Source organism: Limanda limanda, chromosome 10, assembly GCF_963576545.1.
Source record: "Limanda limanda chromosome 10, fLimLim1.1, whole genome shotgun sequence".
NCBI classification, from domain to species: domain Eukaryota; kingdom Metazoa; phylum Chordata; class Actinopteri; order Pleuronectiformes; family Pleuronectidae; genus Limanda; species Limanda limanda.
In genome coordinates, this window is record NC_083645.1 from 25035857 (window position 1) to 25062753 (window position 26897).

Below are 26897 nucleotides of genomic sequence, written 5' to 3' on the forward strand. Positions count from 1 at the left end.
GCTGCTGTGATACCAACGTGCGGAACGAGCAACTCCGCAACAAATAAAACACATTTAATACAGCTGGATGCATGAAATCGATTTTAAACATCACTAATGCATCAACTTTCGTTAAACCATAAACTAACAGAAGATAAGAAAAACAGAGAGTTCTCTTTCAACTTCATTAATGGGAAAACGGGGTCATTGCAGTTGAGTGACTCATCTTTTTCCTTCATCTGAGCCTCTGATGGGAAAATTAACATGAGGATGGAGGAAGCAAACTCATTTCATACCACGATCTGAAGTGTGACTGATTAGAGAAGTGCATTCAAACTCTGGCCCCACCGTCTGCGGGGGGGGGGGAGGGAAACCATCGCCTCTTCCTGTGGTGACCTGCACTGCACACTGCTGTGGGCGCCTCGTTCCATTGCAGTTTTTAAAAACTCTCGTAATTGCTAATCATCAGCGAGGGTACTGCGTAGTAAAAGGGGGGAAATCAAAAGTCACAGACCCCAGTGACCTTAGAGGTGCACTAAGTTTTGATTCGGGCAGTTACAGGCAGCCGAGTAATGTTGAGTTCCTCTGACCACAGACATCCACCAGATCACCTAACCTGGTATTAGTAATAAAACAGCGATGAAGGCTGGAAGACCCTAGGTAGAGTTTGACAGTTTGGTACATTTGCTTTTTGGCTGAGAATTAGATGAGAAGATCAATGCCTCACTATTGTCTGTATGGTGAATATAAAAGGCCGTTACCTCGTTGCCAATGTGCAATGCATCCTGGGATCAGAATCAGAATCAGAAAGGATTTATTGCCAAGTAGGTTTACACCTACCTGGAATTTTCTTTGGTGAAAAGGTGCATACATTTAACAAAGCATAAAAACCCAATAAGTACTTCCCATAAAAAATAAATAACTGTATATAAACCAAATATATATACAAGACATAAAAGTTAAATAAAGAGTAAAATGCAAAGCAGGAGAGAAATGGGGATGTGCAATATGCAATATACTGTTATGTTATGTGTGTTAATGTAACACTGCATTGACACATGGGTGCGGGATAAGAGTCCAAGTCAAGTGGGGGTCCCGGGATAGGGAGGGATCCACCTGCTGCATTTAATCTTAAATTTCCGTCTTTCTGGAGGATGCAGTGAATAAACTGATACGCACCTGACGTGTCACTAAGCTTATTTCACAATGCACAATACGTAAAACAAGCTAAAATATGATGTGTGATAGCTCAGGTTATTTTAGTAACTACAATGTCTCGTCCCTGCAGGAAGAAACAAGAGAGGAATCTGTCCTGAACTCACTAAAGCAATGAAAGAAAAAGAAAAGTCACATAAATCATGTATATTTTAGTTTTTGTGTCGGAACTTATTTAACTCTTCAATGTGAATTGGGATGATGGGACCACAGAATGGATATAAATGGCTCAAATCACAAATATAGGGTTATATTTTAAAGATAAAAAACATTTTGAACAGTGCAAGTGTACAAATTCATTCAGAGATATCATCATAAGGACACAGGGTCAGGACCACTGATGTAAATCTTGTTTCACATCCTCACATTCAGGCTGCACACACTGCTGCTTTGTTTTACGAATTCATTTCTGTACCTAATAGATAATGTCAAATTCTATATGTATCTATTGTTGATATACCCGCTTTGTCATTTCATAACCATCATCTGAGACTCTACCTTTCCTGTAGATGAAAAAGAAAAAGTGAAAGTTTCCGAAACCCCCTAAGATCCCTCTCTGTATGAGGTGGCAAGTTTGCGCAGGTTAATTTTGATGGTTATCTATCAGTATCTATAAATACAATGATAGTCACGTCATATGGAATGAACTATATCGGGGGAATTCCTAAATTGAAAGTTCCTCATTTTTTTTTTTAACGGCCATTTTCCTTCAACACAATCAGTTCCAATTCTAGAATGTCATGAAACGACAAGGTGAAATGTTGCAGCTATGTGTTGTTCTCCTGCACCAGATCTGAATTTGAGAATTTGAGAATGTTAGCCCGGCTCCGTGTGAAAAAGTGAAAACATGTAAACCAGATTTCCCAAAATTTGCATTCACCAAGAAAAATATGCAAACTTTGGCTGATGGGATAGCGTCTCTCGTCACGGGCGGCTGTGGCTGAGGGGTAGAGCGGTCGTCCTCCAACCTGAAGGTCGGCGGTTCGATCCCCAGTCTGAACCATCTGCATGCCGAAGTGTCCTTGGGCAAGATGCTGAACCCTGAATGGCCCCCCATAGAATAACAAAGTGCTGCAAGTAGATGCACTGTATGAATGTGTGTGAATGGGTGAATGTGAAACTGTACTGTAAAGCGCTTTGAGTGGTCTTCATCAGACTAGAAAAGTGCTATATAAAAACAAATCCATTTACCATTTAGAACCGGGGACAATTCAAACCAGAGGGTTAAACCACAGGAAACAAACAAGTCTAATCAGTAAGACCATGACGACACTGATCTGATAGTAGATTGTGACACAACAAGATGTACACAAACAGTTCCGGATTCAGTGCAACTTCCTGTTGTGGAAGGTAAAAGTGTTTAGATGGGAGATAAAACTTCAAACTGTAAACTGTAAACGAAACAAAAGTTCGAAGAAGCTTCAACTTTACTGGTATTAATGCAGATAATCAACTCTTGAATTTTAGTGATTTATTGTGTTAGCACCACATTCTCCAGGTTGTTGTAGAGCTTTTATTCAAAGTGACACAAGATGTAAACACAAGGTTCCTGATTGGTTCATTGTTGTTATTTTGGATTTTTTTTTTTTATCTCCCAGTGTGATTTTAAAGAGCTGGACTGGGAAGTTGGCTTTTCCCCACTTTTTTAAAGCAAGTGAACACGTCACTGGCTACCAGCTAAAGTCACATTTGAAATCAAAATGGAATAAAATGATTATGAATATTACGAAAGTTTCATTCATATTCCAGAGGTGATGATTCAATCACCACAGATCCCACTGAGAAGAAGAAGAAGATGAACTCACCGGTTAAAAGTTCATTCTCCACCACTGACGCACCTGCTGCGTGGGAACAGACGAAGAAGAGGAGGAAGTAGAAGAAGAAGAAGAAGAAGAGGAAGAGGAGGAAGAGGAAGAAGAGGAGGCAGCAGAGAAGAGGAGGAAGAGGAAGAAGAAGAAGAAGAGGAAGAGGAAGAGGAAGAGGAGGCAGCAGAGAAGAGGAGGAAGAAGAAGAAGAAGAGGAAGAGGAAGAGGAAGAGGAAGAGGAGGAAGAAGAAGAAGAAGTTACTCAACAGTTAAAAGTTCCTTCTTCACCACTGACGCACCTGCTGCGTGAGAACAGACGAAGAAGAGGAGGAAGTAGAAGAAGAAGAAGAAGAAGAAGAAGAAGAAGAAGAAGAAGAAGAAGAAGAAGAAGAAGAAGAAGAGGAGGAAGAGGAGGAAGAGGAAGAAGAGGAAGAGGAGGCAGGAGAGGAAGAGGAGGCAGAAGAAGAAGAGGAAGAGGAAGAGGAGGCAGAAGAAGAAGAAGAGCTACAGTCGATTCGTCGACGTTGTAGAGTTTTCGCGGTGAGTTCTGAAAGTCTGCGCATGTGCAACGATTCATATTTAAGCTTTTACAACTTTCGTGCCCCCCACCCCCGCCCTTTTGCGTCATATTTGAAGTTTTCAACAACACTTAACGCAGAATTAGAACCCGAACTTTTCAATGTTCATCCCTGACGTCAGAATGTTTTAGAGAAATCTGACGTTTTGACGCAGAAGTTTCAGGAAGTGTTTTAACTTTAGCTACGAGACACCGATAAGCTAGCTCGTAACACGTGGACGTCACCATGATCAACAGCGAGGGGGGGGGATAGCTCTCACACCTTCTTAAGGACTTCAAAATATATATATTTAATATGACAAAGTTATGAGTGATATCATTAAAAGTAGCCAACTTTCTCTTCCAACTTTCTTATATATAAAACATTAACATAATGGTTAATTTCATTATACTCGTTAATGTCTTTGTATGGAAATGACATTTAACTTCCAATGGTTGTTTTTGGTCTATTCCATTCAAAGCACATTTACTGTAACACACTAAATATCAATATTCAAGCTGCGGCCAATGGACCACATGACTTCAGAAGCCCTAAGACATATTCAGAGCCTTTATAATTTGTATTCTCAGCTTGGGTCTAATGCAGTTGTCACTCAGTAGCAGTTTATTAGGTACACCTAGCTAGCACTAATGCAGATTCCATTAATGTGCATTTTGTGTGTTTTTAGAGGTGATTTAGCTTCATGGTCATTTCGGAGGCGAAACCCACTGCGGTTCTAATTTAATAGAATTTTTTTTTCCACTATATAAATATGAAGTAGGGAAGGCAAAATAAACAAACCTGTAATAACGCTTATGATCATACAGTTGAATCAGCTCCTCCCTGGAAGAGTTTCAACATGAAAACAACTTTATTAAAGGGAGGATGATGTATGACACTAAGTTGGTTTTAGCTCACTTAATAAATGAACAACTGCGTATAATTGTTTTTAGACATTTTGCTGAAGGATTGTTTTTATATCATTATATCTAAACAAACAGGAAAAATCCCCCAGTACTGTTTTCACAACTCTCTGGCCTTTTGTGATAAATGTGCATCAAGACTCTCTTATCTTTTTTATTAGTCAATCCAGCCAATCACCAAAGCCTCCAGGATGTTTTCCTCTGGTGAATCCTTTCGAGGTTCCAGAGGCTGTTTCACGCAACTTCTCATGAAGAACTTGCCCGTGCCCCCGGGACCGACCAAGCCGTTCAGATATCCGTCTGCTCCGTCCACCTCCAAAGGGCCGAGCAACCAGATCTATCACCAACAATGGAAAAAATCATACGTACCTGGTAAGTCTCAGGAAGAGTTTCAATCCAGCTCATAACTTCCAAATTGCTTCCATCCCTCAATTGACCTTTTTATATAGTTTTGACGAAATTGATCAAACTGTATCATATTTCTACACGTTTTCCTTCTTTCCCCAAATAAGCTTATCTTCAAAAGCCGCCGGTACCGCTTCAAACGCTGATTGACAGATACATGCAAGGTGAGACTCACGCCGTGAGCATGCTCCATGAGCTCGCCGGGACTTTGCAGTTCCACCTGGAAATGAAAGAAACGGTGACGACAGGTAAATCTCTTCAACTCTCTCAACTTTTTGAATAACCCTGAACTGGGTGGAAAGATGCCATATTGGTGCAGATCCAGGATTTTTTGTTTTGTCACTATCTTTTTTGAAATTACGAGATCCAAGACTTCAATATCCTGGATTTCCCAGAGAATATTTCATAATGTACGAGTGTGTAGAATCTGGTGCAGATCCAACACTGGTTTTTTTTATCTAGATGTACTTTACTGGCTGCACATTTTGACATGGTTCATCCAAAACACTGATCCACATCCAGACCTGAGGATTTGTTTTCTCAGGCAACACCGTAGGGCTCTACTTTGCCTTTTGTGCGGTGATCGATGGCGTCCAGTACAAGACCGCCATGGGAAAGACCAAGAAGGACGCCAGGCAGAGGGCGGCAGCGCTGGCTCTGAAGGATCTGCTGCCCACCCTGGGAAGTGTGGACTCTGGTCTTCCTGAGGCCTTAGGTCTGTGTCCGATGCTGGAATAATGGAGAGAAGCTAGTACTCGAAAAAAAAAAAAATAACCATCTTTATTTTTCAACAGCTTCTCATTCCTTAGATTCCCCTCCACTCCTCCCAGTCAGAGAGGACCCCTTCGTCTCCGATGTGTATCCCTGCAGAGCCAATCAGGGTAACTGGGTTTCTAAACAGCTCTATCGCACAGTGACATTGACCTCCACCCTGATGTAAAGTCTTTAAATCATAAGCACATGTTGCACTACAGTTTTTATTCTGTTCGCTCAGTATCACTCTCCATTAAAACATCGAAGCATCTCGGTAGAGCAGGCAGGAGGGAATGTCAGGACAACATCTGGAAAATATCTGGAGCAACTGACTATGACATCTGCATTCTCACATACGGTTGAACTCACTGGACACATCTCTCTCTACGTGTCTTTCTCATTCTTGTCTGTCATGAAATCAAATCCTGATTCTGATTAAGTGTTTTCTCCCTCATCCTTGTTGCTCCTCAGACAGGAGGAGTTCTGTGAACCTCCAGCTCCCTCAGGCCGTCAGGGATCATCTCACTCATCTGATGAGCAGCCACCTGGAGTTCTCTGCCTGCGCCGGCACCACGGCAGCGTTCATCGTTCAGACTCGTGAGTGAGCTCAGCGTCACTGTTTGTGTTTGGCGTCATCAAGCCAGATAACTGAGAGGGATCCTGGGTGTTTTTTAACTTCGTAGTACAGGTGTTTTCTGTTGGCTGGCTTGAGAGAAATAAAACACAAAGAGACTGTCGACATGTTGGGAAATCCTAGATTTACTAACCACACCCAAATTTATTACACAGCCTCAAATGTAACACTATGGTTAGAACAAAGCCTCTCTGACACAGTTCCTGCTGAATTTTGAAGGATTTATGCAAACTTTGATATAAATATATACACAACACAATAATTAATACTAAACAAGAAGCAACACTTGGGTTTTCATGCTTCATAACTCAGAAAACGCCGTACCTTGGCTTCACAGCACTGTAAGACCAAAAATAGAAATACACAAACAAAGTTGAGGTGATGCAGTCTGTTGAATAGTTGTGTCGCTATGAACTAAATGCTATATACACACACAACTGTCCTCACTTTCTTGTCTCTTTTCTAGCCAGCGGGTGTGAGGTGGTCGCTCTCGGCACCGGGAACTTCAACACCAAAGAGAACGACTCCTCCAGTGGACGGATCTTACACGACTCGCATGCAGTCGTGACCGCCAGGAGATCTCTCATGAGGTCAGCCGCAAACACAATCCTGTCCTTGCATTAGAGTTTTTATTTCTGAACAAATGTACTGTACTCATTGTGCTACCGGAAATGAGCATAACAACAAATAAGCTAGGAGGTGGTTTCATTTAATTCACTTGTTGAGCCAGTATTTTGCTTTAAAAAAAACAATCTGCTCAGATTTCACTTGTTTACATTCATTTTTTTGCATATATCAATATATATATATCGATAAGAATAGAGTCTCTGTGCGTTGAACACTAGGGGGCGACGTCAGTATGCAAAGCGTCGGTACGGACACATAAAGAAAGAAAAATCAAGCAGCGCAATATTATAATGAACAAAAAACATTTTCAACCTTTTTATAAACAGTCTTGTACATAATAGATAACTTAACTATTTAAATAACCATTTCATCACTGTCTCCCCAGATATCAATATTGCATATCTCCTTTAACACTTCCTGTGCTGCTGTTTGTGAAATGTGGTCACATCGATGCACTTGTGTTGAGTGTGCACTTCTCGGCAGTGGCGTAGGTGTGTGTTTACACACTCGTAGACCACAGTAGGCCACAGATTCTCGTCTCACAGTGGGTGACTTTCCTGTTGTTGTCGTCGAGCCGACCCCCGGTGCTCTGTGATCACTAGCACTTTTTAACAGTTTCCTTTTCAAAACTTGCTATGTTGTTGTTTCACTGGATCATTAGAGGTGATTAGAGACTGTGTGTATTTCAGATGTAGCCTCACAACGAGCCTGTTCTCATCCTGTGTTGTCAGGTTTCTGTACCGGCACCTGCTGATGTTCTTCAGCAAAACGGCCAAACTGACGGAGAAGTCTGTCTTCGAGCCGAGCGGCAGCGACGGCGGCCTCCTCAGCCTGAAGAGCGGCGTCAGCCTTCACCTTTACGTGAATCAACTGCCGAAGGGGGCGGCTCAGATCCCGACCAGGCTGTTAGTACTTGTGATTATCAGGTTCTGGCTACACATTAGACACTGGAGGTCAAGTTTTGAGGTCATGAGTAGAACCAAATATTAGAAGTGAGGCTCCATTCTAGGTTGGATTTCTTTATTAACCCAATATTGCAGTACAAGTGTAAGTGAGTGAAACACATCTTGCATCACAAACTACTGATAAAGATAAAATATCTTTCCTTGAGCTATTTGGTAATAGGACTCAGGTAGAAAATTTAAAATCTGGGTAAAGTCTATGGATTTAAAACTCTTTGGAATCTGCTCTGTGTTTGATCTCAGGCGTCTGAACCCCCTCTCCGTTTCGGCGTGGGAAGCCAACAACGAGATCAGCCTGCACCTGTCAGTGGAGGGCAAGGTGTCGTAAAGTCACACCTGTCATCTACACAGGATTTTATAAATGTGGCTTTTGATGCTTGATTAATCGTTGGGGCTTGTTTTTTTCAAAGTTGTTCTCAGTTTTCTCATCGAACTTCGACCACTCTCCCTCCACTGTGGCCAGCATGTCCACCACAGACAAGATAACTCAGTGGCAGGTGCTGGGGTACCAGGGAGCCCTGCTCAGCCACTTCATCGAACCCGTCTACGTCCAGAGCATCCTCATAGGCAAGTGAACAGGTCATCACCAATGAGCTATAAGGGTTTGTCCAAGAGAGATTACCATCATTCTCACATTCTGAGAAGCAAATGGAACATCAGAATCAGTCCAAGGTGATTCTGGGCGAGATGGTAAAGCTCGACCAGACCTTGAAGAGGGTTCCTACAGTCATGATAAACCTGAAAAGGTTGTGGAATTGTTAAATGTTTATTTCCAGGCCTGGAAAACTGCTTGAAAAAATGAATATATTCATTTCGTTCATTTACGCTCAGTTTTAAATCATTCATATGCTTTTAAAAGAATTACGCTCAAAATATAAGCAGGCTCTCATACTAATTGAAAAGTTCGGTGGGGAAGCAGGCGGGATATTGCACTATGCCAGGGAAGTGTAGATTTAACAAAGCTTGGCTACAAATGGAAAAGTACATGTCATGGGTTAGAACAGACAAAGAACTCAATCAAACTATTGTCTAATTCATTTGTGTCATTTAAGGTAGACTGTATACTTTGGAATTCTCATTGTTAGCTTAAATACTAAATTGTCACTTTGTCATGTTTACACCGAGTTTTCCGAAATGTTTGGTCATGGAAATTTGATTTAAAGTTATTGAAAAGTCATGGAAAAGTCAGGGAAATCCAATCGGTCAAATTGTGTTTGAACCCTGCCTGTAGGGGAATGTGACTTCTTGATCTTGCACCAGTCAGCCGACAAAATCCCCGACATTAAAGTGATCTGAAAGAAAATAATGAAGTGTGAAGACGTATCCTACTCAAGTTTCCATGTTTGCTTTTAAGAAGAGAATCTTTTTTTCAATCTGACTGTGTCCTTTCCTCTTTTCATGATCAGAATGACTTTATGACCCACATTTGGCCACAAGAGAGGGAAACTCCAGAGCCCGGCTTATGGGATGTGTGTGTGTGACGATGTAGAACGTCTTCATGAATCACTTTTATTTTTAAAAAAAACAACAGTTTTTCTTATAATATGTATTTATAACTTAAAATCCAGTGATACAAGGTTCTTCACAGAATAGAACGCAAAGATTTAACAATCATAGAAAAGCAAGATTAGATACTCAATCAAAATTATAGTATTTACAGGTGGATTTTTAACCATCCTTGATTCCTCTATCAAGAGTAGATGTTCTTTAATCCTCAAGATGCAGAAAGAAAATCGATCGAACCACATTTGCACAAATATACAAAATATCCATATCTCTTCAGGTGATTCCTGCTGCAGGGACGTCCGTGGCATGGAGATGTCCGTGAGCGAGCGTGTGGAGGGGATCACCTCTGAGCTGCCCATGTTCTACTGCATGATGAGGCCTCACATCAGCCTGGCGCCCTCCGTGGCGACCGACGGCAGCGACGGCGGTCAGCTGACCATCGGGATCAACTGGAGCCAGGGGGACGGCTCCCTGGAGGTCGTGGACGGTCTGCAGGGCAAGACCATAGAGGAGTAAGTCTGCCTGAACAGGAAGTGGGCGTCAGAGAGTCAGAATCGGACCACTTTTAAATTGCCAAACTGGAAATTGTTGTGTGTGGATCGAGATTTTCATCACAGCTAATTCCTTTTAACTCCCTGTTTCCAGATCTCCCTTCAAGAGCGGATCTGGTCTGGCAAGTCGTCTGTGCAAAGCTGCGATGCTGCACCGCTTCAAGCTGGTGGCCATAGAAGCCCAGAGACAGGACCTGCTGGCCACCAGCTCCTACAGGGAAGCCAAGGTAACGTCAACAGCCAGCCCCCCCCACCCACACACACAGTAACAAATTAGTTTCATGATCAACATGCATTAGTTTGAGGCCTTTTTAATGAATCCACACACGTCATATTTGGTGTGATTACCAGCATCGTTCGAAGTTGCGACGATAGTGTGTATGTAAAATTGGATAACATAAGAGCTAACCCCCCCTAGTGGGTGGCTGAAGTATTGGTCACCAAGCCGCCTCCTCCATGTTAACAGATGGTGACATTGAGAAATATCTAAATAGACGTCTCTGTCATTTGCGACTTTGCTCAAAACAGCAGCATCTGTATCCGAGATATTTTAGCTTCATTTTTGTAACTTAACCAGCTCGTACCACACCCTGTGCAAGGATTCATTTTTAATAAAATTACCTCTATTGTCATTTTGTGGCTGAAGAGGATGGCGAAGCCGTACCAGGAGGCGAAGACCATGCTGAGGACGTACCTGTCGCAGCAGGGCTTCGGGTCCTGGCTGGTCAAACTGTCGGTTGAGGAGAATTTCAGCATGTAGATAAAAAATCTACCGTCTGGAAGAGACAAACTATGTTCTGTTTGCTAACATTCTAACTATAGGACTTGACCATTTTGATAAGGAGTTTCTGTTGAGGTTTCCAAAGGGATTAAAGTAAATCCCTGTTCGTGTTTAAGCAGTTCAAATTTCCCAATGAGGAATACAGATGTTTTACATTTGGATAAAATAACCAGCTGGTGTTGCAGCTCTGCTATGAGCCTTTACAACTGTTATAGTTCTTCTTAGTTGATCCTACATTTATCTTTGTTTTTCTACATATACATATAATGTATATTTTCATTATTTTCAATTGTGTTACTGTTAAAAATAGTATTTTTGTTACTGTGTGTAATAGAAAATGACCTCATTAGTTTTGAACTACACCTTTTGTATTATAAAACTCAGACTGAGGCTCAGAAGTATAACAAGTTCTGTTGTTTCATAAAAGACCCGAGTTTGGTTTAAGTTAAGTTAAGTTTTGTGTTTTAATGATTTGTTTTGTTTTTCTTTCACATTAAGTGGTTGGATTTACAACACTTTACATTCTGTATGTGACAAGAAGCTCTGCACAAGAATACAAATAAAAACGAATCATCTCCAAGTTAGAAAGTGTTTATTTTTGGATCTGATCAAAGTTAAGGTCAATGAAGAAACACATTTCACTATCTAGAGCTGATATTGATCAGATCAGATGTTGTGTGATCAGTAACGTCATGAATAAGTCTGAAAATTACACATTATATAATTCAAGGTATCTCTCTAAGACTATAGACACAAACTGAAGTTCATACAGATCAGCACAATTTCACACAGTGTAGAAATACATTAACTTGTGCAAACAATAAGATTAGAGACACAATCTACAGGATATTTCGATGAAACCTTTCACGAATCTAATCTAATAAATCTTGAAATCCCGGTCTGTGGCTCCCTGTCTCAAACGATGCCTCTTATCAGCTTTGTGTGTGTTGTTGAGTTTAACCTTTACACAACATGCCGGGCCTGGTTGAACCACACAAGCCTGATAATAGTAATCTGGGATCAGGAAGTGCTGATTCGGCCTCTGTTCTCGTATGAATTGACCACCGCTGATACACAACAACCCCCATGTTGATGCACACTGTTGATTTGCCTCACTCTGTTGTTACATATACACACGTACAGGAAATGCTTTGGTTTCCTGTGTATGTTACCCAGCAGTTGATTTACTCTTTAAGTGTCGAGCCGCCTTGTGAATGGAGTTCTCTTCCATTAGAAAGGATTTTCCAGTGCATGTAGGGAACTGGTGGTGTCCAGGGATCGAGCCTTTCAGCTGTGGGTACAACTCCAGGTCTCATACTTACTATCCTATTGCTTTAATATCATTTTGCAGTGCACGGAAACTCTTAATAGCATCTTTGACTGTTTGTAGTGATATGATCTGTGATGTTGTGACGTAGATGCTCGTCTCTCAAAGTTCTTTAAGTGGTGACGCAGAGGGAAAAGGTTGGAGGCAGCTCTCGGACATGGTCATGTTGGGTTGATGCTAAAACGGTTGTGGGACGTGCTGCATGTTAATTGTTCTTCCTGCTGCAGCTGCTTCATTATGGAAATATGTGATGTCATAAATCCTTTGTGTGTTTCACCGAGCGATGGAATATTTAGATAATGAAGATAGATGAGTGTCTATAGATTCTCCATATTTCCCATTTTGATGGACCTCATTATTTCAATATGTCTATTTATTTGTGTCTTAAAAGCCAATTTAAAGTTAACTTTTCTGTGAAATGGCCTCAACACATTTTTAGTATCGACATCCTGGCTAATTCTGAATGTTCAATGCGTTTTTAGATGCTGTTTTGTATTATTTACTCTATAATACAGTGCTTATATTGTTTATTCATATTTGAGTATGCATATTTTGCATAGGTGACTCATTTTACTAGTATTTATAACTGAACGATGTTAAACCTACTATTTCAATGCCTTACACATAAGCAGATGTGTAGATAATATGTGCACAGGTTGTGTTTTTTCAGTCACTGAGGTGATACTAGTAAGTTTAGAGATAAACAGGATATGCAACTCTATTGATGTGGTTAAGCAGTGAATTTGAGACCCGAGCTCTTCGAGGCTCTAGCACCTTCGCTGCGGTGCTGTGTGAAATAATTACTGCGTTTACTACTCGTACATCATGGCCGCATTAAGAACCCAGTGACTTTCTATTTCTACATATATACGACATGTACAGTATTATATGGACAAATAAATCTTTCAAATGTGCGAAAAGTCAGATTGACATGAATCAGCATTCACAGATTTTGTTTAATTTCAGTTTGGGGGTTTATTAGGCAACTACTACAATAAACTCTGTTGATATTACGAGTGGAAGGATACAAAGGCTGCAGAAGTGTTTTCCCATTATCTCCCATTCCCAGTATTCCTGATTTAAGATTTAACTTCAACTAGAAGGGGCAAATCTGAAAATCTAAGTAGTGTTAACCATTAATTATCTTGATGGTGGCTGTCTGCCATGTTATTTCTTCTGTCACAGTTTAACAATGAACCCTGACCCACACACACATACACACACATTGATCCCGTTTACAACCCAATAAACTTAAATGAAATCATAAACTCCATGCAGAGATAATAAAGTAAATAGACAAGGCCTGGGTGAACAGGTTGATCGACAAAGTGAAAACCTCCATGGTGGAGATCACTTGCCTACTTTCACTGGCAAACAGTGAAGTCAACTTTCCCTTTGGCTTGTAGAGCTAATCATGGTGGGACAATACAGATATTTTTTTTTCTTCTTGTATGACTTGACAGTGAGATCACTATGACTTCATGTTCCATTCAGGCTTCGTGTGGACGGTTCATCTGCCCCAGCGTTGAGGAAGTTCTGCCTCCTACAGAGGCCACACACTTCCCCCCCCCCACATTAATTACCTTACTGCTCAGGTTCAGAGGGGAACTGTAAATTTAACAAAAACTTACTTAGAAGAAAGTGTTCTAATCTATAAGGAAATAAGTTAAAATAAAGAATTAAAAAGGATAAAGTATTCAAAATAAGTAAAGTGTATGAAGAGTAAAGAGAAGGGATCAACTCAATGGAAATAGGTTTTATGTTTTTTTAATAGATATTCGTCCATTTCTGCAATGGCAGCACTCAAACATTCATTAAGTTATACATTCAGGCCTATAGCACCAAAACACAGCATATTAAATTAATAATAAATATATAGGCATTAAGAGCTGAACTCGAGCTTACATCACATAACATTCTCATTTTAAATAAATCAAGAACTTTCACAGCAGTTCTGTGGTCAAATGATAATTCTAAATAAATAAATGTTAAAAATAAAACTCAAATTATTCAATATGAATAGTTGGTTTCAAATGCAAATATGGTCGAGCAGTGTTCAACATCATAACAAATAGTATATTACTGAGAACCTAGATATACCTGAGGTCATCCCACTTAACACGTGCAGAGACTCAGATACTTTGACTTGTGAGTCCGGAGTCAGTGGCTTCGTGGTCGTCTCTGAGATGAGGTTTAGTTCATTATCTGCAGCAGACGTTCTCCGTGCAGCTGATGGAGAAGCTGCGTGTCTCATTGAGCTGGAGGAGCTGATGCGTCCTGCTGAAGTAGAGATTCCACTTTGTCTAGAAACTCGAGGAAAGGAGCCTCCGGCCATCTCTCACATTCACATCCTGCGGAGGTCGCTGGTGCCTGGGGGGAAAACAACGATTCAGTTTAGTCCATTTGAGCAAATTTCAGGGTTTTTTATTTATGTACATCTCTACATAAATACTTACAGGACGTTTTTTATCTTTGATCTTGAGTTCGAAGAACTCGACAGATTGATTTACGTATTCGAGGATGCCCGTGCATTCCGCCATGACTGTTCCATTCAGTTCTTTCCTGACGCATTCCAGTGCCGTGGCCATGCATTCAGCCTGCGATGGAGAGAGCGAGAGAGAGAGAGAGAGAGATGTTTTAACTTCCTTTTTGCCGTGCGGACTGAGGCTCTGTGCAGAGAAGTCGGCAAACAGAAGCTGTCACAACTGTCTCAACACCTGACGAGCTTGTTTCCTGTAGTAGAGCACCTTCACATGTGGTTTATAAAAGCTCAACTTGAAAACCCTGAAACTTCAGCTTTGACGCTGCAGAAAACCCAACGTGGCTTTTCTCTTTTTTTTTTCTTTTTTTTTGGGGTTCTGACCTAATATTCACAAACACTCTACTACATTACATGCATAATGACATATTCTGTTGTATGTTTGATTGTATTATTCCATTTTAAAGAGCTGAAAAACTTTTTCTTTCTACAAAAAAAATAATACATCCTTACCTTCACGTTTGTTGGAGAGTAGAATTTAGAGTCAGAATCCTGTAGGAGCAGAAGAAAACATTAGAGTCTATAGCAACTGGTAGAAAGTGAAATATATTTGACATTTGGCTTGAAATGACTTACACATGTGACATGACGCCACATCTGGGGGATGCTGGAGTCCGATAAGGGGATGATCCTGGCTTGCAGACAAATAAAGAAAGTAGCGATCCAAAAGGAAATCCCAATAAAGTGCTCCATCTTCAGCTTCAGGGCTCGTCAGTGTGATAAGCAAGTTGTCTAGTGGAGGGGTTGTGTTGGTATACTTGAGCTCTGGCCTGCATTTGGATTATATACTGTAGCTGTGGAAAAGGTGGGCTGAATTAGTTGTGTATCACCTAATGCACGCAGCATTGTTTTTCCTTTAAGATGACTCATTTGGTTTTACTTCAGCGTGGTGAAATCCCTCCAGTGGCCTGCAGCATGAAGCACCTGCACACTCCTGTGAAAGTAGGTTGACTGCCCTGGCTTCGGCGTGGAGGGGTTTTCTTGCTTTCTCTGTTTGCTCTGTGGTGGAATTGCCATCATTTTTTTTTTTTTTTTTCAAACCTCTCTGCAAGTAAGCAACGAAAACATCGATAGAGAAAATATTTTGCAACCTAACTTCTGGAACTAGAGCTGTTCTTAAAGTGGGCTTTCGCTGCCGCACCCTGTAGAAACATTTACATATATTGTGTATATGAACATGTCAAAATATACAATTCCCCAGATTTGTAAATGTATAAAATCTACAAGCTTCTCTGAACCCATCTAACCCACCTGTTTGTAATTTACCATGACCATGATCGGTGGTTAATATTCACAGCAGTGGCCTTAGCGTGAAGATATGAAAGCCCACAGGGGAATTTTCACAATGAGACAAACATCTGCCTGAAGCACATGTTAAAAAATGCTTTTGTTCAAGTTTATCATTTGTTGACATTCAAATCAGATGTGGATATTGCCCAAACCCTGAAGGGAAGTTTAAGTGCAATCAGAGGGTGTGATGCATCATTTTGTGTTACTTATTTACTCAGCCACTGCTTGTTATCTCTCCACACCATCCATCCTCTGTAGGCGTGTTCCCAACGCCTCCGCCTGGTTTCCAGTGTTCCGGCCGCACCCACTGTCCCCAGTCTGTGCATGAAGCGTTATTTTAATATACCATCATATCATAATCAGGTGGTTTCATTATTCGTAACTACAGACTGTAGATGAAAGAAAAAGAAGAATTGATCTCAGCTTCCTTCTTCCAACCGGAAATGACGGCGTCAAGCATCAAATACCAAACTAAGTGTCACTTAGTGGAGCACGTACTCCCACAAAGCTGCACCAGATTCCAAACACGTGGATTCACTCAGTTCCTTAGATAAGCCCGATGTTTTTATAATTATTTCCTGGGAACTCAACAAAAATGCCACATTTCGCAATGAAGCGAAAACCCTGGATCTGCCCCCTGATCTGGATCCACACCAATGTTTAATGAAGTCTTCCATGACCCAAATTGCATCCGTCCACCGGGTTTCATGGAAATAGTCCGGTACTTTTTTTTTGCATTATCCTTTGAACCAACAGAGGAACCAGCGCAGAAGGAGACAGAGTCCACACTGAGAGAGATGAGGGACAACTTCAAAGTGGAATATTCAACAAGCTGCCATCGTTTAGATCAGAATTAGGGACGGGAATCGGCAGGGACCTCCCGATACGATACTATCACGATACTTAGGTGGCGATACGATATGTATTGCGATTCTGTAAGTATTGCGATTCAATAATACGATTTCCTGGGATTTCTTTTGGTTATTTTTTTTTTTTAAATACTGGACCATGGAAAAATGTTGAATCATACCTTCAAACACAACACAGTCAAATTCACTTAGAGCTTTACAACTTTTATTTCGATTATTAACATTAACTTAATGACTGCCGGGCAGCCAATAGAGAAAATAAATAAATATGTGCTGTATTGTATTGATAGCCCCTGTAAACTGCACACAAACTGACAGATTAAGAAATGTATGCCACTTAGGCTACTTTTAAACAAAAAATAAAAGGTAAATTAAATAGAATGAATAAAAGTTTACTTTGTGGCAGGACAAGGAAAGGCAGAGACGCAGGTACAGCTTACTGTTGTTTATTCAGTAGTCAGGAAGAACTGGCACATGTTCCCCATACGGGAAGTATATATAGCTTCAGTCTTTACATTTCCCATCAACCCACTGGGTGAGAGGACACACCCATGAGTGCACGCCACACAGCCCCCCCCCGAACACCCAGAGGGAAAATTACAAAATGGGACAAAAGTCAGTACCTCTCAGGGGGTTTAACGAGGCGACCATAACGGCTACGCCGATCCCCGTCCGCAAACGCAGGGGTGGAACAAGCAGAAGGGACATCATTTACAACAGACACAGGATCAGGAGGCACAACTGGAGAAAACAACACAGGGGTCTTAGAAGGGGGGCGACCACGACGGGGAACCCGGGCCGGTAGCACCTCTTCGCCGGCCAACAGATGAGCTGGCTTAAGTCTGTCTAACGAAACACGCTCCCTGCGCCCGCCCATGTCCAGAATGAAACTTTTAGAACCCGCCTCTAACACCCTAAACGGGCCGTCATACGGGGGCTGGAGGGGAAACCTGTGAGCATCGTGACGCACGAAAACAAACCGAGCGGTCGCGAGATTCGTTGGCACGAAAGACCGAGGAGAAAAATGATGCACGGGCACCGGTGGACAAGCGGACTGTGACGCAGGACGCGGAAAGGGGGCCGAGCTCTGAGGCAGAAACTCCCCTGGGACGCGGAGCGGCTGACCGAGCACCAACTCTGCAGGCTAGGCATCCAGGTCAGCCTTAGGAGCCGAGCGCAACCCGAGCATCACCCATGGCAACCGATCCAACCAGTTTGCATCTGAGAGCGCAGCCCGCAATGACGCCTTAAGCGACCGGTGAAAACGTTCACACAAACCGTTAGCCTGGGGGTGGTAGGCAGTGGTACGGTGAACCTGTGTGCCCAAAGACTTTGCTAGCGCCGACCAGAGCTCCGAAATGAACTGCGGGCCTCTGTCAGAGGTGATATCAGACGGTGCACCAAAACGTGAGACCCAAGCTGAAAGAAAAGCGCGTGCCACGTCCGCAGATGTCGTGGAAGACAGAGGAACCGCAAGGTCGATATGCACATGATCAAAACGCCTGGCTGGAATCAAAAATGGCTCGAGGAGCGCCCTAGTGTGCTGGTGAACTTTAGAGCGCTGACACGCCACACATGTGGCCGCCCACTCCTTGACCTCTTTGCGAAGGCCAGGCCACACAAACTTCGAAGACACCAACTTCACCGACGCCCGGACACCCGGATGAGAAAGAGAGTGCACCATATCAAAGACCCGACGGCGCCAAGCAACCGGCACCACCGGCCGGGGGCGGCCCGTGGAGACGTCGCAAAGGAGGGCAGGCCCACCATTTTGCACAACTGCCTCCTCCAGCTCCAGACCGGTACTCGCAGCTCTCAGTGCAACGATGCCCGGGTCCCCAGGTTGATCGGCAGCCAGTGCGGAAAAATCAACCCCAAGATGCACAGGGCACACCAGCACCCGCGACAGGCAGTCTGCAACCGGGTTCGCTTTACCCGCCACATGTTGGATGTCCGTTGTGAATTCGGAGATCGCCGCTAGATGGCGCTGCTGGCGAGCAGACCATGGCTCTGTCACCTTCGCCATAGCAAACGTCAATGGTTTGTGGTCAACATAGGCTGTGAAAGGGCGGCCTTCCAGCAGGAAACGGAAATGACGCGTAGCCAGGTACAACGCTAACAGTTCCCGGTCAAACACACTGTATTTTCGCTCACTGTCTCGCAAACCACGGCTAAAAAATGCAAGGGGCTGCCACGCACCCGCAACACGCTGTTCAACAACTGCACCAACAGCCACATCTGAAGCGTCGGTCGTGAGGGCGATGGGCGCCCGAGACGCGGGGTGCGCCAGAAGCGCCGCGTTAGCCAGGGCAGCCTTAGCCCCCTCAAAAGCCTGGATCCTCACAGGGGACCAGTCAACCTGGTCCTTGGCTTTCTTAAGCTTCAAAGCACCATACAGTGGTTGAAGGAGTTGGGCCGCACGAGGCAAGAAACGATTGTAAAAGTTTACCATGCCCAAAAACTCCTGTAGCGACCTGACCGAGACCGGACGGGGAAAATCCGCAACTGCATGCACCTTCGAGGGCAAAGGAACCGCACCCTGCGACGAAATGCGATGGCCCAAAAAGTCTATGACAGACAGCCCAAACTGGCACTTGGCTCCACGGCCACACTCTCCGCGGCTGACAAGCTGTAGCGCCGGAGGAGAAGCTGCCTGATGGCGGCGTACTTCCCTCGCAGCGGCGGGGCTCGCAGGAGCTGCATCACGCGCCGGGTGGATTGCTGGTCCAAAACCGCGACCACCAAAAAATACCTGGAGTCGTCTGCCGTTACTCCTCGCAGATGGAAGAGAGCCTCGATGTGCTGAAACCACGGCGCGGGGTCGTTCTGCCAAAACTCCGGCAGTTTAACGTGCCCCGCGGAGCTGGTCGCTCGCGGAAGCTGCTGCGCCATGGTCGTTGTGGAAACACGGTCCACGCGAGCCGGGGAAGAAAACACGTCTTCCCCGATGAGGAAGGGACACTATCCTCCTTCACCTCGAACATGTTCAAAAAACGGGGTCACCAATGTGGCAGGACAAGGAAAGGCAGAGACGCAGGTACTGCTTACTGTTGTTTATTCAGTAGTCAGGAAGAACTGGCACATGTTCCCCATACGGGAAGTATATATAGCTTCAGCCTTTACATTTCCCATCAACCCACTGGGTGGGAGGACACACCCATGAGTGCACGCCACAACTTAAAATATAAACTTTGAAAGTAGGCTATTGTTGTTTGCATGCAGGCGATACAAAGCTAGTGCTTGGGTATGTTTAGATTCTTGTGCAAAAACAAGAGCTGGTCAACATGCTCTGCCAAAACAATTTTTTTTTAATTTTTAAAAAATCGATTTGGGAGGCAGCATATCGATTTAAAATTCTCATTCACAAGAATCGCAATTTGTAACTGAATCGATTTTTTCCCCCATCCCTAATCAGAATAGTGGAAAATTGACTTCAGCTCACCAATAAATATAAACTTTAGTACAGGCTCGGGGCCCACAGAGAAAAGCAACAACAATACATACAATCAATACATTACATAAAAATAAACAGGGAAAGAAAGGCTAAAAAAGGCCAGTGTTCCCAGATCTTGGATGTGTATTTGACCGAGCTGCGGCCAGGGTCTGTCATAAGATCAATTATTCGATTTTGTCGAGCGCTCCAGCCGACTCATAAACTTAAACGCTAGGTTCCTCAGCAAGGCCATGAAGGTGGTTAGACCCATATTACAAAACAACTCACTGGCTCTACTACTCCTGGGTTTCTTCAGGAGTATCTTAAGACTACTTTCAACCTACGCAAGCTCTCCTTCTTGTAATTCCCCCAGAGTGCAGCTGTAGAGAGAGGGGTGCAGTAGGCTCTAAACAAATTAATCTTAACATCATCTGTACAGTGCTGGAATTTGTTTTTGACCAACATGTTAGCTTGGGCATAGAGCAATCCCCTCTGTCTGCACATGTCAGCATTATCCTCCAACGTGTCTGTAATAATGTGCCCTAAGTATTTGGTACTATTGGAGACCCCCAGAGTTTGCCCAGAGAGATAAAAGGCAGGGAACTTAATATCCATGTCATCCTTAGTTCTACAGACCATTACCGAACTCTTATTGGCATTATATTTAACATCAAAATCAACCCCATAATTGGTTCAGATGTTAAGCAGCTTCTGAAACCCACTGCTACTAGGGGATATTAAAGCTAGGTCGTCTGCATACATAAAGTGATTGACCAGGGAATCGCCTATCATACAACCTGTTCGGCATCCCCCCAGCTGCCAGGACAGGTCGTCCATATAAAGATTGAAAAGGGGTGGTGATAATATACCCCCCTGCCGGACCCCGTTACCAACTTTAAAAGGGGTGGATAAGATGCTCCCCCATCTTACTCTCAAACTCTGGTTCGCATACCAGTAAGCTAGGATGCGTACTAAGCTACTGGGCACACCCCTGAGCTTGAGTTTATTAAACAGCTTAAAGTGGTGGACGCGGTCAAATGCTTTGGATGCATTAATAAACCCTATAAGCATAGTAGAGCCCTTCCTTCTGTATGTGTCTATTGCCTCTTTCAGAGCATAAATACATAGGTCGGTACTATGCTTGGGCTTAAAGCCAAACTGATTGTCAGTGGTGGTTATGTATTCACTTATCCTATGAAGGATTAATCTTTCTAGCACTTTGGAGAGAATACTAGCAAGTGCTATGGGTCTATAGTAGGGGTGGGAATTGGCAAAAATGTGACGATTCAATAGTATTGCGATATTTGGGCCATGATTCAATAGTATTGCGATTCTGCGATATATTGCGATACTGCAAGTATTGCGATTCGATTCTGCGATATATTGCAATTCATGTCCCCCATATTATTCAAAGGCATTACAAAAAATTTGGAAAATAAGACTGCTCAACTCACTTCAAATGTCACATTTAATTCTGTGAACAACATTGTCTTCTACACATTAACTGAAGTGCAAAAACTTTGTCCTTGAACATTCAGGACACAGGACCTTTGTAATTATTTTCTGAATAGGAGACCTCTCACATGAACACTGAGCTCCCAGCACATAACTTACAATTATTTAAATACAATACAGTAACATCAAGCAGACATAATAGAGTTACATAAACCTGAGAACAATCATATGAAAAAGAGTAACCTAGAGCTTCAATCAAATTGGGCCGCTACTATATCTCCTGCAGTGGAGAACACCCTTTCCGCATACACACTAGGTATCTTTTAAACTCTGAAACTCCTCGTCATGCTTTGCCAGCCAGGGGCTGTGACATATATAATTGTGAATAAAGTATTAAAAAAATTTTTAAAAAATAAAAAATTGCACAGTACAGTATCGATAGTATCGCGGGCGCAAGATATCGCAATACTGAACAGAATCGATTTTTTCCCCCACCACTAGTCTATAGTTATCAATACTTCCGATCTTACCAGCCTTGTCTTTGATAATTGGAACAAGAACTGCTGACAGCATGGAGTCTGGCAATATACCATTAGTCACCATCCCAGTAAAGCAGATAGCCAAATGAGCAACAACATGATAGCAGCAACAACAGGCTGTTATTAAAAGAGGCATGTGCACATATAGGGTTGTAGTTCACATGAAAAGTTAAGTATTGTCCTGGCACTTGTATGAGAAACTTTCAAAAACCAGAAGTCACAGGGACTTGTGGTGCGTCCTGGAGCTCAAGGCTCAAACTGGGTTTCGGGTATTTCCCTCTCTTCCTACACTGCGATGATACCCAGGGTTATTTTTAGGGCAGTTAGAGTTTCTCATGAGCAGGAAATTAATTCACACTTGAAGACAAAAATCCTGAGTCACAGTTGCAATACTTAAAAATGTTTATTTGCGAAAAATGTCACATATCACGTACATCAATTGCTTGGTTGATAAATAGATAAATATATATATATATAAATATAATATATAGCTTGAGAACTAGGTCCAGTGTTTCTTTTTTTTCTACTGTTACTTAGAGACATCATCCTGTGTTACTGCAGTGTTTTAAAATGTTAAATAATGATAAAGTAGAGGAAACATCTGCATGGTCGCTGAGGGGATGTTAACATCCATGCGCAGTGTTGAATTGTTCAGCAAAAGTTTCGATGTCTTTCACGAAGTGTGCGAACGGCTTGTTCTTCCACTGGCAGTCGGGGGAGCTGACCTGAGGATTCAAGGAGAGGAGGCTGGGTTTAGTATCGGCTCACGTGTTGTTGAGTGAGGAACTTGCATCTGCTTCATTCCTTAATACTCACATTTCCGGCTGGATTGACCTGCTCCAGAGCCTCGGCCGTGTAGTCCATTCTCCACACTTTACCCGTGCAGTTGTTCTCACTTTGAAGTCCGTCCTGGAAACACTTCAGAGCAGCAGCGAAGCAGTGTTCCTGAAAGAGACACAACAATAATCACAATGATGACAAGCAGCAAAAGACAAAGAAGTGTTGAATGGGAATCAGTTGATGTCCTGAATGATTTAATAAGCAGAAAGTTGATGCTGTTGTTAAAGCTCAATTCACTTGTAGGCCCGGACAATAAAACGATATTAATAATCATTGCAATATAACAAAAGTCCAACATATATTGATTATAAATCGTATGTGCATTCAGTAAAATTTCTTTAAAAGAAATAATAAAGTGACATTTAATCTGATAATTTGATTTACATGAAAATGAATCTTGAATTTTCAGTCCTATAAAAGATAAAAAACAATATAATTTAAGATCTAATCTCGGGAATCTATGGTTTAAACAAATGATTCCTCTCGACAAAAAAAAAACAACTGAATCTCTGCGTAAACACAGTTGTGGAGATAATCTAAAAATAACTTTATGGTCAGGTTTGGTTGCAGCAGCAACTTCCTGAATGAGCTCTTGAACATCTCTTACCGGCACGTTTGATGGAGAAGCGAATTTCACACTTGGATCCTGCAGCAGAGAAGAGAAAAAAAGACTTTTAGTTTACAAAAACTTATAAAGGCTAAAATGTTTGTAGGATCTATTCCCTTTATCGAGGAATTACTTACACATGTGACGTGAGTGCTGAGAAGTTTGAGGCCCAGGTCGGCCATGTTCAAGCAGAGAGGTTTAGCTGTAGGTTTAGCTTGAAGGAACCCGATGGTGAAAACCATCCAGAGGGCGATTCTGAGGTGCTGCTCCATTGTAAAGACTCGACTTTGGTTTCCTGTTGTAGATGCACTTCGGGATGCCGGTGGCTTGTGGTGCCCTCTTGTTCAGAGTGCCCATATTTAAGCAGAGAAAGAACGAGTGGGCAGAAAGGGATTGTGTTAATTTCTCTTTTTCCTATTATTCATGTTTCATTTTCCCCTCATCGACTGAGGAAACCACAAAGATGAGGCAGGCACAGGTGGACGCCCCCTCTGATGGTGACTCTGAAAGGTTCATAGTTGGTCCACATCGGAAGTGATAGTATTTAACTTTATTGCCACTTTATGGATAGTTTTACCTCATTAAATGTGATTGAAATAATGACTTATTTATTTGTTTAGATCAAATTTTTTCAGACACTGCTTATTTAAACTGTAAGAGTTTAACGATTTGTTGCTTGTGTGCTACAAAGACTTTATCTGTGATAAAGTTGAGCATTAGGAGAGATCTTTCTCCCCCCGATCAGAGAGGGCTGCTGGTATTTCTTCCTCTTGAACAGAAAGAGCAGTTTGCACAAACGTGTATGAAACCTTTTTGTCTTTTATTCTCCGGGTTTTGTCTCAGCCGAAGCAGCAGCTGATCACCGCCACCGCAGAAGTTGTGTTTCTGCTCGAGTCTGTTTTACTGGCGGCAAGATTACTCAAAATCTGTGGGACTGGTTTTGATTAAACTCGGTGCAAGGATGTGACACCGGCCACGACAGAACCCGTTAGATTTGGGTGTAGATGTGGACACAGGAAGATGCAGCATATTAGCAGAGGTGTATAAAGTACTTGAAAGCCATACTCCAGTAAAAGTACCTGAAAGAGACTCCGTTAAAAGTAAAAGTCCCCCGTCAGAAAATGACTTGAGTCAAAGTCTTAAAGTCGCTCATATTAAATGTACTTAAGTATCAAAAGTATCTGGTGTTGAAATGTACTTAAGTATCAAAAGTGTCTGGTGTTGAAATGTTCTTAAGTATCAAAAGTGTCTGGTGTTTAAATGTACTTAAGTATCAAGTAAAAGTACAAGTAGCAAAATTAAAAATGCAAAGTGCTTTTTATAATCTACACAGACACAAAACAACTCAAACTGTTCTCTTCAGGCTTTATTTTAACTGACAAACTAACAAAAATATACATATACTGTACAATTTTATAAATTTTGAACCCCAGATGCTTAGGTTCAAATAGTATTGGACCAGTGCATCTGAACTTCAAGGAACAACAAAGAACCAACTCAACAGAACAAACAAATGCCTCTTGTGTCTACCAAAGATCACTAATAGAACCCAGTATAACCTCTAAACAATTCTTTAAATATCTCTCAACATGGACCTTTCACTTTCTAATCAGAAGCAGGAATGAAACACAATGCCCCTTCATGATTACTCAGCAAAAGGAAACAAGATCCAGGCACAGAAATAGGATAGTTTCTCTTTTTTTAACAATCTGCACAGTCTTTATTATTCAGACTGAATAATGAAGAGTGAACCGAACCGAGCACCTGGATCATTCTAAAGGGAACAGATGGATGGGGAATGTGCTCGCGTTGATTAAGACCCCACTCCCCATTGGATGGTTTAGTGAGGTCCTCTGATCGGCCCCTCCAGAGTCGGTCACGGCCCTGGCGGAGTGTCGAGAAGACGATCAGACTGGACTCTAGAGGAAGTTAAACTCGTAACAAAGTTTCTGAAGGTGAACCTGCAGAGGGATCATTACCGGTACAGCCTGCTCGACTCCTGTCGACCAAGGCAGCCCGCGCTGCCCCCCCCCGACGGGCCTGCGTATCTCCGGAGGCAAGGGGGCCCGCAAGCGAGAGAGATAGCTGCGCCATGCGTAAAGGCTGCTCAAGTACTGAGACAGTTTTGAGAATATAAGAAGTAGAAAGTATAGAAATTTGTGTTGAAATGTAAAAAGTCATCAGGAAAAGAAATGCTCAAGTAAAGTACAGATATGTGAAAAATCTACTTAAGTACAGTAACTTCTTTAGTAGTTACTTCGTTACTTCCCACCACAGTTCCTGCAACAAAATTTCTGACATTTTCACCAGTTGCTCAGGGAATCATAAAAGTATCTTGTCGGGGGGGAAACAGACGGATTTAGGGAACTGAAATCTTGTAAATTTTTAGTAAATTGTTCTTTCAGTGGGATTAGTGGCAGTGGGACATGACCCAAGAAACAACCCTCTACATTTAGTTGTGCATCCGGATAAATAGGTTGGATTCCGATTTTCTTTTACTTACTCTATCTGTGTTTATTTGTTTATCTGTAAGACAGCAGGATTATGCAAAAACTTCTGCATGGATAACCAGGAAACTGTGTGGAAGGATGCGGGATGGGTCGGGAAAGAACTCCTGGGATTTTGCTGCAGATCCAGGAATGTTTTCATGCACTTTGTGAGATTTTCACTTTCATGAGGAGACTGTCAGGCCTGCGGAGGAAAACGTTTACACATTTGTTGTTGCATCAGATTATTGAGCTTCTCTGTGTGTGTGTGGAGATGGTGTGTGATAAGGAAACAGGCAGTGTGTGCCAACAGACCGAAGCATGAGTGGCTGCAGGGAGGAGTGGCTGTCGAGTGAGTTACGTCACACACAACAGAAATGAACGAAGGCTTTTTCTGCACACCCACGCCTCAGAGGGGAATCCCCCCCCCCCTCTCCCCCCCTGCAGAGCGTTGGTGTTATCCCAGATATCAAAGCTAGAAGACGAGTGTCACAGTGGACACTGTCGTCACTCTATTGCTCACCGGGTTAGGTTTCAGTTTTGAGGTTTTCTCCAGGAGACACCTAATATAACCAAAGTGTGAGGATTTTGACGTTAATGCAGAGGGTGGGGAAAGTTCTATCCATGGAATTTGTCGCTGTGCGTGGGGGGGGCATCCCTGTTGTTTCCATGTTTAACTATCCATTCCTTGCCCACACATTTAAGATAGCTTTTTGGTATTAAGGTGCACGAGGGCGACTTTTAAAACCTGTTATTTGACCAGAATGTGTAACCAAGATTATCATAAAAGTAGAATTGACGTGTATTGTTGCAG

The 26897-nt window shown here is 42.5% G+C and overlaps 1 protein-coding gene across 1 annotated transcript; it reads left to right on the plus strand.

Annotated features, from left to right (window-relative positions):
- Nucleotides 1-4670: 4670 nt before the first annotated feature.
- adad1 (adenosine deaminase domain containing 1 (testis-specific)) lies at nt 4671-10677 on the plus strand. Its single transcript, XM_061080121.1, has 12 exons — nt 4671-4851; nt 4992-5132; nt 5429-5599; nt 5694-5765; nt 6109-6234; nt 6738-6861; nt 7630-7803; nt 8104-8179; nt 8271-8427; nt 9644-9878; nt 10012-10144; nt 10564-10677. Exons 1-12 carry the CDS (start codon nt 4671-4673, stop codon nt 10675-10677), a joined length of 1704 nt encoding a protein of 567 aa, XP_060936104.1.
- The last annotated feature ends 16220 nt before the right edge of the window (nt 10678-26897 follow it).